The sequence below is a fragment of the Alligator sinensis genome, unplaced genomic scaffold (assembly GCF_000455745.1).
Source record: "Alligator sinensis unplaced genomic scaffold, ASM45574v1 scaffold961_1, whole genome shotgun sequence".
Classification (NCBI taxonomy): Eukaryota; Metazoa; Chordata; order Crocodylia; family Alligatoridae; genus Alligator; species Alligator sinensis.
The window spans coordinates 330,686-345,271 of record NW_005842737.1 but is presented as its reverse complement, the minus strand read 5'-3'; the positions used below and the strand labels follow the sequence as shown (position 1 = coordinate 345,271).

Sequence of the window (14,586 nt, the reverse complement as noted above, 5' to 3'; positions counted from 1 at the left end):
TGGGGCAGGAGCTTCTCTTCCAGGTGAGTGCCCAGCTGAGAGCCAGCGATTCCCCGCGCGGAGAGCCCGGCACAGCCCTGTCCTGATGGGCAGTGACCCTTGCTGTCTGCACCTCATTTCTAGTCTGCATTTATCTCGCTGAGCTACCGCTATGGGCTGCTCTGCCAGCCCTGGCCGCAGAAACTTCCTTCCCAAGGAAGCATCCAGCTGAGAGGCTAGGGACCGGCGAGCATCGTTACCGAGCCTCATCAGCACGGCAGCCCTGAGGCGCCCTCTCCACGTGCGGGTTTTTTCAGGCACCCAGCACCAAACCCCGGTGTGCAAGGGGAAGGACCAGGCGGGCTGAGCCTCTCCAAGCAGCTGCAGAGGCAGTTTCACGGCCACGAGAGCTTCCTTCCCACCTCCCTGCAAGCTGTCACGTCTCACCCGAAGGAGCGACAGGGGACGGTGCGAACTGCTCTGTTAGCAATGCTCGGCCCCCGGTCCTGCCCGAACCGCCTGCCTGCCTCACCATAGTCCAGGTCGGGCTGCGGGGACCCCCGTGCTGGGTGCTAAGCTGCTTGCAGCCAGCACAAGGGCAGCCCCTGACCTGTGGACCCTCCCCGCACCATTCATAGCTGGCGTTAGAGTAAACGGTGCCTCATTCAGAGAGGCCCGATCCTGCGCCTCCGCTTTCAATGCTGCACTGGCCAGCTGTCCAGACACCCGTCCTGGGCTCGCCACACACCACGGGATCAAACCTCGCAGGCCTGAGCGAGCCTGCAGATGCTGGCCAGGGACATCTGCGATCCCAGCCAGGCAAACCTACTGCCCCAGGCCAGTCACCACATAGGCACAGTCCCAGGGGCAAGTAGCGTGCCCCTCCACCACGTACCGCGGTGGTGCTATGTTAGGTGGCCCAGTCGTGCAAGATCGTGCCAGGACACCGGCTTCTCCAGCTGCAATGCTGTGGTGCACCCGGCATGAGCATCGGTGCTCGGGAAGCCCCCACGAGCACAGGGCGGCTACTCTGCCCTCCGCGAAGCAGGGGACCCGTCCTTCCCCAGATCACGGCCACCACTTCCAGGCTTGGCTCATCAAGGCACCCACGGTCTGGGCTGCGGATATCGGGAGGCCTTCACTGGTCTGGGAGGACAACTGCCCTCGCTGGACACAGCACAGCTTTTCACGCCAAGGCGAAGGGCCTCGTCGGCAGGAGCTAATTTCCTCAGGCTCTGGTCCCAGGCACAAACAGTACTTCCAGAGGAACAGCACAGCCGCCGGATACCACCCTCCACAACCGGAGCCAGGTGCAATCTTGCTCCCCAGCCTGAGCCAGGCTCTGCCTCCTCCTCCCATGCATGTGGAGCTCCTCTCTGTGCTGCCCCGAGGCCACTTGATGCCTTGTTGTCTTCCCACTGCCGCCCATGTGCCAGCAGCCCCGAGCTCCTGCTCTGCCCCGTAGCAAAGCGGTGACCCTGCACCAGCCCCTGAGGCTGCCTCTGGACAGGCCTCCCAGGGGCAGGGGACAGGACAGGCCCATCTCCTGTGGGCACGGCACAGACATAACTGCGCGGCATGGACACGGAGCGACTCTGTGCACCCACGGCCTGGTGCCCAGTTCCTCCTCAGCATGAGGCCTTTCTTCCTCTGGTCTCATTACTGTTTGCATATCTTTGTAAAGGGGCTGGTGTGACTGGTGTGAGGGGCTGCTGCGCGGTGGGGACATTTATTTGCGTCTTGGACCATATGCTTTAGGCAGCCTCGGCCAGTTCGGTGGCGTGAGGCAGTGCAGCGTGTCTGCGCCTGCCTCGGCTGTTGCGGACCGGAGTCCTGAACTCAAGGCGCGTGCCGAGGGCTCAGCGTCCTGCCCACCGAGAACAGCGCTGCTCAGCAGCGAGGCAGAGAAAGCTGCAGGAGCATCAGCTCACCTGCTGTCCTCGCTCCACCGCCCACCTGGCTTTCCCACCTCCCGGCTGGGGATGAGCCCGGGCACGCAAAGCCCCTGAGTTCGGGAAATCCCTTTCCACGGAAACACCGCGACACGCTTTACTGCATTAACTCCATGCAGGCGGCTCAAGCGCCTCATCAACAGAAAGCAAGAAAGCATCTGGGAGGGTCTAACAGGCTGATGCGATTTGCTAAGCCCTTGTTGAGCAGAGAGTGTTGGCAGCTCCGGCACCGGCAATCGCAGCTCCTACATGCGGCGCCAGCTGAGAAAGGGCTTTTAAAGAGATGGATTAGGAAACCCTCGGTGCCATTCAGCAGCAAGGGCCGCGGGGGAAGCCCAGAGCCGCAAGCAGCCTAAGGGGGAGGAATCCCTCTCCTGCACGTCACTCACGCCAGGGTCATACGGGGCTGCCCGGCTCACCACCACCTCTAACACCCCTCCAGCAGCCGCGGCCACACTCAGGGCTGAGCCAAACCGGGCCGAGCCACAGAGCCAAACCAAACACAGGAGCCAGCGAGGCAGGAGACGGGTCAGGAGCCCTCGTACAATTTATAACCCCCAGGCGAAGACGGCGGCCCCGCTTCCCTCGGCACGTTGAGAATCGAGAGCACCCGCCAGGGAAGACAGTCAGATGCGTGGCCTGCATCCGACCGGATGTCAAGCCTGACAATTTGTGACCAAGCTGCGACAGCCGGTGACGCCGTCAGACCAGGCACGGCGCCCGCCCGGAAGCTTGGGACAGACGGGTCAGCCGGGAGGCAGGGTCCCAGCCAGGACGAACACACCGGAAACCGAAGTCAGGCCTCCAAGGGCGACCGCATGCACCCCGTGCTCGGTGACCACAACATGCCAGCGTCTCCTCCCGCGAGGTGTGGCAAGGCCACGGTCTGGTTCAAGCTGAGCAAGCAGCTGCACATTGCATCAAAGCACCAGCACTGTCGCCGAGTGCAGGGGAGAAGATGGGGAAGGCGCGTGACGAGGAGGATGAGTGATAAGGAAGGGCGACAGGCCTGGGGGTGTTGATGCACATAAGGTCTTAGGATAAATCAGTGATAGTCTAGGAGCGTGTGCCGCTGCCACCTGGACAAACCTGTGTGAGCGGAGGGGAAACCCCTGTCTCTCAGGCTCTCCCTCTCTCCACCCAGGGGTGCCCCGATCCAAGGGTTTGGGGGAACCCCCAAGGGCAGAACGCAGTCCCTGCCCTCCTGTAACAGCAGCTCTTGCCAAGGAGGTGCCCAATGCTCCTGGTAGAGAAGGAAACCTCCCAGCACTGGCCCGGGAGCCTGCTGGGTGAGGAAGTAAGAGCCAAAGGGCAGCCCAGGGCCCCAGCATCCCTCCCAGACATAGGACCACGATGTGCAGCCAGCTGCAGGCATCTCCCACCAAAGCACCGGAGGATCCTGGTGTTTCCCCAAGACCCAGGAGCTGTTCGCTCGGTGGAGGATGGTGCCGCTCTCCTCCTTCCCCTGGCACAGAAGGGTCACGGCACCGGGAAGAGACGTCCTTCAGGGACCCTCCACGCCATGCCCAGGTCTGGCATCAGGGTGGGTGCACTGCCCGCTGCCCGGGCACTGGCTGGCGGCTCGCTATTGGCACCGGGTCTGACCCGGCGAGGCACGGGGCAGCACAGCCCCTTGCAGCAGAGACAGGAAGATTTCCCTCAATTCCCACATGGGGACAGGGAAGCCACAGGCTGGTGCCAGGAGGCTCGGGTGGGATTTCTAACTGAAGAAAGAGATGCGGGAATGTGGGTGTGCAACGAACAGAGGAAGTAATAGCAGCCAGACCCTGGAAAACTCTATGAGGCCGGTCACTGCCCACCTTCCCCAGCCTCCCTGGGCCTCGCATCCCCTCCTGGGCAGAGGGACACTGGGGCAGCAGCTGCTGAGCCCCCCAAAGCCCATCTGCAGGGTCCACCCGAGCACCAGGGCAGCGCTGGCCGCACCTCCCGCGGGCTCCGCTTCATCAACCCACAATCCAATTTCCCCGAGACAGGAACGCCCACACACAAAGCGAGCGCGGGACCGGAGCCGATGAAAGGAAGGATTCATTTGTGATTAGCAGCCGCCCCCGCAGCCGACTCCTGGGAGGCCACGGAGCCGGCCCAGCCAGGGCAGAGAAACGCGCTGCGGCAGCAGCACCGCGGAGCCAAGCCAGGCCCAGGCGGGAGCTGGCTCCGCAGGAGGTGCCGTGCAAGCAGCTCCTGACTCACCTCCTGGCCCTCGACGCCCGGGCCCTCCTGCAAGGCAGGTACCGCGCGGGGCAGACCCCTGCCTGGCCCAGCACTGCAGCGTCGCAGCCTCTGTTGCCTGCACGGGGCCTGCAGCACAGCAGGAGAGAACAAAGCGCTGCTGCGCAGAGGCCTGGACTCGACATCACCCACCATACAACAGCCAGCTCGGGCTGGCAAGGCAGCTGCTCAGTCAGCAGAAGCTGGAGGTGAACAAAGCCTGGTGCAAATGGGGTGGCTTTGGTGCAAAGAGCCGTGCAGCTGCTTCCCAAGACCCAGCCCCTGTGCCACGGCCAGCCTTCATTGCCCCGATCCTCAGGGACCTCCTGCACAGGCCAGGCCAGAGCACCCCAGATGTTGCTGCACCTCTGGCAGATGCACCCAGGGGCAAGGCACGAGTGCTTGCTGTTAATCCCTGCTCCCGTGAGACACGTGTCTTCCCTTTGCTCGGGCTCAGCCAGCCCGTACAGGCCCCTCCTTGCAATGCTACTCTTAGCTCTTGAGCTGAGTGACGGCGAGCAGAAAACGTTGCATGCAACCTGCAACCCGAACAGGTTTGCTGGGCCGGGCGCGACAGCAGACCGCACGCTGCAACTGTGGAAAGTAAGTCACCACCAGCAACAGTTGCATTTCCCACCTCTGCTCTTCTCCTCTCTCCCCTTTGCTTCGTTTTCTCTTAAAGAAAAGGGATCCAACGTCAGTGAGAAGCTCTAGCCCATCTCAGCTTCCTCTCTCCTAAAAGTGAGTGAACACCAAAGGTGCTGTCCTACGCAGGGGTCCCTGCTAACGAGAGGGACTCAAAGGAGGCTGCTACGCCGAAACTTTCCTTGATGCTGCAACTACTTTTCCATCTTGTTCTGTGTCTTTAATGAAGGTGATTTCTACAATCAGAACCAGTCACAATCAGAATAAACTGGTACCGAGTCGATGTGAAGCCCACAGCCACGGTTGGCCAGGAAACCAGGGGCTCATTAAGCCCTTCTCCCTCGCTGGCCACTTTTCTACCCCATGCCTGTTTGGGACGCTCACTCCGTCTCAAAGCAAGGGAAGACCAGGACCAGACAAGCCTGTGGGGAACAGCAGCAGGACACAGCCCCGCTAGAGGCACAAGCCTCACGAGGAGAGGCAGGATGCAGTGCTGCCCGCTATGCACGAGTCAAACCGAGCGCGTCTCACTGAGCCCCGCACGGACAGCCCACGTGCCAGCAGCACTGGCCTCCCCGCACAGCCGCGGCAGGAGAGGATGCAAAGCATGGACCATAGGGATAAGCGCCATCACGCGAGCCACCTGGCCGCCCCATCGCACGAGGCAGACAGCAGAACGGGGGCTCCCATCCCGAGGTGGGCAGCTGCCCCAGGAAAGGCCTGGACAGAGGCTGCTAGCAAGGGGAGAGTGGAAAGACCAGGGCTGTCTGGAGAGCAACTGGTATGAGGGGAGACGACACAGGGATGCCGGGATGCAACAAGCATATCAAACGCTCCTGTCTCTTTCACAATGCCAGTTCTCGGTCCAGCGAGCCAGGGGAAGTTGCTGCTGGCAGGCCGCTGGCCCAGACCAGCACGTGCACAGACACCGGAGACTTTGGGCAGGGGCTTTCGTGGGCCACAAGCAGACGCCTCCCTACAGTAGGGCTGAGCCTGTTCATACAGCACCGAGCTTGGCACTGTCCCAGCTCCCCTCTGCCGGCAGCTCAGGCCGCGCACATCCACTCTCAACTTTTAAATGCAGGTGGGGCGGCCCCATAACTTGTCTGCACGAGAAGGTCCCCAGCAGCTACAGCAGTGCTGGCAAAGCCCCCTCAAGTGGACACTACCCAAGGCAACCAGAGGCAGGTTTCGGTGCCCACGACCATGCTACTTCCAGGAGTGGCCGAAGCCCTCCTCTGCGTCCACACGCGGGTCTCCCCACCACGGCTGCACCGGCTGTGAGGATATTTCAGGGGAAGTTTCCATGCTCAGCGCCGGCCTCAGCCTGATTTGGTCTTTTAAGCTCCAGACAACACAGCTGCCCCGTGCATAAGGGAAACGCTGCTCAGAAAACCAACGCATGGCAGCTACACGCGCCCAAAGGCAACCCCGAGCCCTGTTGAAGGGGTTGAAGTTTGGTGGAAGGTCACACCGATATCTGGGAGGCACCGTCATGAAAATGCACCCAACATCAGCTGGTCACTTGTTGCAGCTCGAGTCCATTGCAGTCCCTCGCCGCCAACTTCACCTTGACCCTTCCCAGCACTTGAGCGAGGCCCCTCGCCCTGCCCTTGACCCCCACCCCCTCCCTACCCCTGGCCACCCCCGGCTCTTCTCCCCTTCAGGCCACCATGGAGGGTGCTGGGCGCACAGGAGTGGCCCCTGGTCTCAGGTCCACGCCTCGTGCCACAGCAGCTGCCCGCTGCCACCGATGGGAGTATCGCACTCAGCCCTGGGCCAGAAAGCATTTGGGGGCTTCACAAGGACGGTGCACGGCAGCCCAGCCTGCACGTGGGGGCCGCGCCGGGCTGGGGCAGGGTCCCCACCGACACTTTTCAGGGGACTCACATGCCGCAGCAATGATGGTCTCTGCTGGGTGCGGGCAATCTGAGACCACTTAGAGGTGTGCAGCGCGGTGAACCTGGGCTGGACTTTGAAGCACGGCAGCAAGGTTATGTCCACAATGCCAGGGTGGTCTGTGCTACGCATCACGTCCCTGCTCCAGGCATGGAGTGGCTGTAGGATGCTCCAGCATGGGCAAAGTAGCCGGCTTTGGAAAGTGATAAGCAGCTGGAACAGGCTCCCGCAGGGGAAAGCAAAGGGCCATGACACCCAGGTTTGCTTCCAGCTCTGCCGATAACTAAAGCTGTGGGGAAGCACAGTGGGCACGGTCAGGGATGGGAGACAGGGGCAGACGGAGCTTGGGTCTTGCCCAGCCTGGTCCTTCCTGTGTCAAGGCTTCCTGGAGCTGGAGCACGAGGCCCAGAGTGGCTTGTACCCCGCTCCCCCGCCCTTCGTCCTTCCCACCCCCACGACCACAGCTCTCCACACCCAGGGGTGGACAGACAGACCTGTCGGCATGGGTGCTCCTGGTTCATGCCTTCCCTGAGAGCACGGCATCCTTGCCCTCCTCCTGCGAAGCATCAGCACGTCCCCAGCTGGCACCTCCAAGGACATCGCCGAGGGTACAGGGGAACTTGGGGGGCCCTTGCAACCCTCCCCAACCCCGGTCCAGGCAGGGTGAGGAAAGGAGCCAAGGACAGAAGAGGAGGAAAGAGCAGCCAGCCCCACATCCGCACGTCGCTCACTCGGGGAGGACACGGCAACGGGCAGAGCGGGCGCAGTGGAGGGGGGAAAATGCAAAGACCATAATTACCTGCTCCATGGGATGGCTCGCCTAGGTGGAGCATGAATGGAAATGAAAAAGAAAAGCAAATGATGGGACACCAGCTCCAGCTGAAGGTCAGAGACCGATGCGGCCTGCAAGGACATCCCCACCCCACCACCGGACCCCGGCCGGCTCGCCTCCAGTGGGTGACGGGCACTGGTCAACCCCGAGCCTCCTGGTCCCCCCTCTCCCTTCACCAAGAGCTCACAGAGCAATCCCAAAGCAAACATTGAGCAAGTGGCCCCTGGCCCCATGCAGATGCCCGAGCTGCCACCTCCACGGAGCCTGGCAGCCCGGGGGGCTTGGCCTTGCCCTTGTCTCGCCACACGGAGCCACGCACACCCTGAAGCACCAGCGTCCCACTGGCAATTGAGGAGGCTGCACCAGAAGCCAACGGGACGCGGGTGCATGGGGCTGATGCTCCCGGCCATCCCTGTCCCACGTGCACGCTCTCAGCCCGCACCTCAGACCCTGGCAGACGACGGCTGAGCCCGAAGGCAAGAGGACCTTCCCCTCTGCTCGGGGTGCTTGGGGTCAGGCAGGAATTTTACCCACAGTCAGACTGGTCTGGACTGGGGGGTTTGCCTTCCTCCACAGTGGGGACACGGCCTTGGCCTGGGCTCTCCGGAGCATCTATTAACCACCTTTTACGGCACCGGGACGTTGGCATCTGCGGCCCCCCTGTATCCCGGAGGTAGGGGCGATGCCTGGGACTGTCAGGGCGACTGTGTCACGTGGCTCCCAGGTCGGACACGGGGTTTGTCTGGGCTGATCCTGCTTCATGGGGTGGACTGGATGCGACCCTGCAGCTCCCTGCCAGCCCCGCGGCTCTAGGGGTTTATGAGCCCCAGTCACCGCTCATCCAAGACACACGCTGGTCCCAACCTCTGAGCTCCCCCATTCATCACGGACCTCCCGATACCCCAGTGCGTAGCCCCTGAAACGCGGGGTGGGCCCTGACCCCTCTCCACCACGGGCTCTGCCGGGCCGAGCCAACACTGGCGGGTCCACTGCACAGACACGCCAAACTGGCTCCGAAGCACCGAAGAGCAGGATATTTTCTGCCAGGATGCTGGCTCAGCAGGCATAGGGCCCTTGCCACACGCATGCATCCCCTGCATGCCGGCGGGCTGGGAATTTCCCCACTGGCAATGCCCACGGGATGTCCCAGCACTCCCCTCTGTCTGCGCTGCGGGACCCTGCCAGGACTTCAAGGGTCCCGGGGTGTCCTAATTCAGAGCCCGTGGCGCCGAGACTCCTCAGTCACAGGGAAGACTGAGCGGGATTTAACAGCAGCCTTCAACTCCCTGCAAGGTGAGTGGTTGCAAAGAGGATGGAGATGGGCTGTTCTCAGTGGGGGCAGATGACAGAAGGAGCAATGGGCTCAAGCTGCAGCAAGGGAAGTTGAGGTTGGATATTAGGAAACACTCTCCCATTGAGAGGGCGGTGAAGCACTGGAACAGGCTCCCAAGAACGGTGGGGGAGTCTCCGTCCTCCGAGGTTTTAAAGACAAAGCCTTGGCTGGGATGATATAGTTGGGGCTGGCCTTGCTTTGAGCAGGTTGGACTAGATGTGACCTCCTGAGCTTCGTTCCCAACCTCGTTGTGTGCGAGAGGTGGCATCTCGCGCGGGGAGAGCGATAAACCAGCCTTGAGGACCCATGGGCCGGGGGGAGCACAAAGCTCCTCCTCAGCATGAGGAACTGTTCAGGGCCAGGAGGGAGACGGGGCTGAGCTGCCGTAACGCCCGTCTGCCTGCAAGTGCCGCGGCATCGTGTCTAGGAGCGACCCGGGAGCTCCCCGCAGCTACTCAGGACGCGGCCGGCCTTGCTGACGTCACGACACCTGAAAATGCAAAGATTGGCCATGTCGGGGACCCGCGGCAGGGCCGAGTTCACAAAACATTTCAAAACTTAATTAAAAAAAACACAAAAATGGACAAATCCCCAGGCTGGGAGTTCTGCTTGGCAGGCACCTCCATGGGGACATCACACGTCTCCAGCCAGCGACTCCTGATCGAGACCAAGTTATTCACTGAGTCGATCCGTTTACATTGTGAGTGCTCCCAGGCAAGGGCTCACCCCACTCCTCACCCGCCCAGCTCTTACTCCGCGCTCGGTGCTTTTCTATCGGGACTTTGTTTCCCCAGCGCTAGCGCTAGCGCTGGCTGGCACCTGGACGCTCCCGGGGCACCTGCTCCCTGCCCAAGCAGCCTCCAAGCTCAGCGCAGGCCGGAGGGACCTGCCGCAGAAAGGGAGAGGATGAGGGAAGGCAGGGGCACAGCACAGATGACACTGGTGCGGCAGCCGTGCCGCTTGGCGCCGTTCACGTGTGGCTTCAATACAAAGCAGGGGCTACCGAACAGCCGAGATCACCTTCCCCCTTGCATGCTCACCGACATGCCTGCAGCCACCCCGCGTGGGAGAGCAGCCCACGGGTGACAGTTTGAAAGGCAGGAACGGTGCCGACATATGGAAATGCCGGCTCCTTTCAGTCCCTCGCCACCGGCTGCAAAACACAGGGAGACAGATGGAGACGGATGACGGCTCCAGTGCGACACTCGTCTGGTTGTATCACGCTCTGCCTCTGAAACAAGCAGTGCAAGCTCTTCCCACTCAACTCCAGCTGCAGCACGCGGAGCACACGCGCTGGTGTGACGGGCTCACCGGGACGATGCCCTGGGACCGGCTTCCTTCAAAGAGCCCCTCTGCAAGCTCCCCATCCCAGATGCGTGCCCGAGTCCTACCCGCTCCGGGGGACTTCTGGCAGCCGTGCCCCCGGGGCTGTGCATGTGCTCCCTGCTCGTCTCCGAACCCCCAGGCCTGACGGCTAACAACCTGCAAGCTGTTTGTTGGCAAAACTACGTCAATGTTCACTGTCTTTCCTCCTGAAGACAACCTTGCGTTCCTCTGGGTGTGTTGAGGAGGCCACCCCGCCCTCGACCACGCGCGGAGGAGTTTGAGGATGCAGATCTGCACTCCCAAAGTGTGCGCCGGGCCTAGACACCAACGTGCAAACAGGTGCACGGGGCTCCACGGGGCTGCCTCTATGCCAGATCCAGGATGGGGAGGGGCCAGCCCTGGCTGCATAAGCCTCTTGCCTCTCCGGCGCAGACAGGCTCGCTCCAGACAGCGGGGCAGGGGCAATGGCTACGGGAAGGAGGATCTCAGCCTGACACAGACCTGCATGAACTGGCCCGGCATAAAGCTGCTGTCCACAACTGCCCCTTGGCTCCTTTATCACTCCAAGGTATGGCGAGGAGGACGGGCTTTGGCCGGTGCCCTTGCCTGCATCCCATCGACATCGTCTTCGCAGCCCTGCGCTGGGAGGATCCCCGCCTGGGGGAGACGGCGGACACCACCAAAGCCAGAAGCACGACCGAATGCTGCTGTCACATGGAGCTGTAAGACCGAGGCTGGAGCAGCCTCTGTGCACGTGTCCGTGGGGCGCCAGGCTCTGCCAGTCTCGACAGTGGCACCGGCCAAAGGGATGCTGCGGAGGCGCCTCCCCGCTGATCCTAGCAGGGGAAACTCCAGCAGCCTGGCTCAGGGAGCACAGGCACCCCCAGCCTGCAAGATTTCATCTCTTTGAATCACCTACAAGGTGATTCAAGCGTCACACGTGTCCCCTCAAGGGCCGAGTTCCTTCGAGTCCATTCCCTGGCTGCGTGGCACGACGGTGATGGCCGAGGCGGTGCCGCGACGGGCACGAGCAACTCTAAGCTGCGCTGCAAGGGTGCAACAGTCCTCGCTGGCAGGCCCTCCCCTCGCCCCCCACCCGGATGCATTTGCCTTCTGCTAGGGCCAAGGGATTGCAAATTGGCTGAGGGGCCGCACCCAGAGAGTGCTGGTGGACGGGTTATATTTGACCTGGAGGGACGTGGGCAGTGGGGTCCCCCAGGGCTCGGTCCTCGCGCCCGCACGGGTCAATTTCTTTATTAGCGACTTGGACGAGGGGATGAAAAGCACCCTGTTCAAATTCACAGATGACACCAAGACTTGGGGTGAGGTGGGCACACTAGAAGGGAGGGACAGGCTACAGCTGGACCTGGACAGGTTACAGGGGTGGGCGGATGAGAACAGGACGGGTTTCAACACTGACAAGTGCAAGGTGCTGCACCTGAGGAGGAAGAACCAGCAGCATACCTACAGGCTGGGGAACTCCCCTCTTGTCAACTCCCAAGGGCAGTGGTGCTGGCTCCTACCCTGGGGGCCTTTAAGAGGAGGCTGGATGATTACCTAGCTGGGGTCATTTGAGCCCAGTTTTCTCTCCTGCCCAGGGCAGGGGGTCGGACTAGAAGATCTACAAGGTCCCTTCCGACCCGACTTCTATGCACGGCCATCAGGGACACCGCACCTACAGGCAGAGCCCCCGGACGGGGAAAGCGGGTGCCCTGGTACTACTCCTGCAACGACCACTGGCGAGGCGATTTGCAAGCTAGCTTGGTCATGCCACAGGCTCTCAGGAACAACAAGCATGCATCGAGGGCATCGCAACCCCCCAGCGGATAAATCAGGTGGAGGACACGTGGCCCAGCTGTGCGAGGATGTGGCTGAAGAGCCCCGAGAGGAACAGCCAGCAGATCTCACCCGAAGCAAAAAGTGACCAACAAGTGCTTTAGGAACCAAGCAAGGCCCGAGCGGGTCTTGGGCTTCCTGGGGACAGCAAGGGGATGGCTCCTGGGTGCCCAAGATCTTTGGTTGCAAGAGTGCCCCCTTCACCTCCACCATCCAGTCCTCTGCAGCAGAGGCATCCCCACATCTGCGCTGCTCAGCCAACGGACCCGGCCAAGGGAAGCAAAAATGTCACCTGCTGCCAGGCTTAGACCCAGGCCTCCTCCCAGCGCCATACGACCGACCCCAGGGGATCGCTGGGAGGCTGTGTGAGAAACGGTAGAAGAGGCTATTGCCGCAGAGTTAGATGACAAAGTACGTCTCCCCCGGGCTCCCCCAGGCAGATGAATCAGACTTGTCACCGGTTTGCCTACGCGAGAACCCAGCTCTGTTAAGTGAAAACTACACTAGGAGTTACGATAGCTGGAAGGACAAAGCAAGGAGCACGGGGCAAAGACGGGCTCCCTTAAGACAAAGATTTAAAAGGTCAACTGGAAAGGCTCTCAGTCGATTACGAGCCTGTGAATGTACAAAAAGGCAAAAACGAGCAGAAAGACAGTACATGACCAGAAATAAGTATGCCCACGGGCACGTTGCAGCAGGGCAGGATGGGGCAGTCCAGCCGGCGAGGGGCAGAAGCCGAGTCGTAGGGCCGCGCGGGGCGGATGCTAAAAGAAGAGCACAATTTGGCACAGCTGAAGCTGGGGCGTCCGTATCCTCGAAGGCACCAGGGGAAATCACGGCTGCAGCAAGGAGCTGGCGCGGGCTCACGAGGAGACGGTCCGGTGGAGCCAGATACCAGCCTGGCGTCTGCGTCTGTACCAGCTGCTGCTTCCACCAAGGACGTTTGGCAGCAAAGGCAAATGACAGCAAAAGTTAATCACAGGCTGCAAGGCAGTGACCGAGATCAAACTGCCAAGACAGAGAGACCGTGACTGCCCTGAAAGCACAGCTGTCAGACGCACCAGGAGAAGAGCGGGCAGCACCTGAGACCAGGCACGGGTGTCGATCCAATACTTTCCACGGCACCGGCGGACAATGACATTGAGTTCAGAGACGTCCGCTTGCTAGAACAAGCCCGGAGGAGGGAAGCTGGCAAGCAGCAAAATGAACCCTCTCTCCCCCTTAAAAGGTTGCCCTTGAAACCGTTCAAAGTGTCAACACACCTATTTTTGGATGCAAACCTTAGAGGCAGACCTGTCTGCTGCAAGTGCAGACAGAGGTAGATAAGGGGAGAAATGCACAAGAAAGTAGGACAGCGATTGCAACCCAGGCACCACGGCATCCTGGGGTGCTGCGACATCCTTTGAAGGGGTGAGGAGACAAGCGGAGAAGCGCGGGCTCCGGCTTGCCCCTGCCTGGACATACCCCCACCCCACTGCCCGGACATACACACGGTAGTGGGGTGCCGCTCGGCTCATACAAGCTGTGGAGGGGGCCTCGAGGCCAGACAGGCTGACAACCACTGGTCTAGGAGCATAAGTCCCAGTGAAAACCCTTCCCAAGAAATCTCCCTCAGCGCCTCGTTTAAATAGATGGATCTTGAATTTTCCCCTCCAGAAGCAGCACGAGCATGGGATGCACTGCTGGAAGAGGAGGCCCAGAGAAAGAGAGACTGGGTTATAGTACAAGGTAAAGACCAATGCGTTTCTTCCACAGGAAAATATTTCCCTGAAGAAGAGAGAGGCTGCACTGAGAGAAACGCGTCTCCTGCAAGGAGTCCGAGAGATGAAGCCATGCCGACCAAGCTGTCAGGAATAGGCTGACCAGATGGCGGCAATTTTCTGTGCTAGTCGAACACGCTCTTTCTCCTCCCCCTCGGAGAAGGAACAAGGCTCACGAATCCAGCCAAGTCAATCCAAGCCAGCAACAGCTTCCCCGCTGCCATCGCGAAGCGCCCTGTCCCGAAACGCGCCTGGCCGCCCCTCCCCAGCTGCACCCGAACGGGCACCTGCACGCGCTCGCTGCTCTCCAGCCTGACGGCGGCCGAGCGGCAGATCCTGAACATCCGAAGGAGTAGAGGAGCACTGATGGTATCTTGTTTGGTTGCCTTGAGAGCGGAAATCTCGTTCACAAGTGACAAATTGATAATGATTCTGAGAACCGTCTCTCAGATATCAATGTCAAAGGAGGAATATGACATTTTTAAGGCCTGCTTATGTGACTTGCAAATGGCACACAAGAGTCCCACTTCGTTGTAGCTCAGGGAGACTGTTAATGAAGCAGAGTTGATTAAGCCCAATTAATCTTGTTATCAGCTTAGAGCTAAAATGCATGTAAACCTGCTCGAAAAAAATCACCTTCTGCACTTGCAATTCCAGTCGAGTGTCATTGCAAAAACCTCAAAAGAGAGAAACACGATTCGGGAAGTAGGACGGACAATCCTCTCCGCTTGCGAGGTGGAAACGGCAGCGCGGCCGGTCGGCCCCGCCCAGTCCCGCGGGCACCGACGCGCACAG

At 60.9% G+C, this 14,586-nt stretch overlaps 1 protein-coding gene across 1 annotated transcript in view; it reads right to left on the bottom strand.

Moving 5' to 3' along the window:
- SHANK3 (SH3 and multiple ankyrin repeat domains 3) overlaps nucleotides 1-14,586 on the bottom strand; it is a 513,573-nt gene that overhangs the window by 258,541 nt on the left and 240,446 nt on the right. Inside the window, exons 13-14 of the mRNA XM_025216389.1 lie at nucleotides 13,968-14,127; nucleotides 13,093-13,194 (exon numbers count right to left, since the gene is read on the bottom strand). Of these exons, the coding sequence (XP_025072174.1) occupies nucleotides 13,093-13,194; nucleotides 13,968-14,127 (262 nt within the window). The remainder of the gene's footprint in view (nucleotides 1-13,092; nucleotides 13,195-13,967; nucleotides 14,128-14,586) is intronic.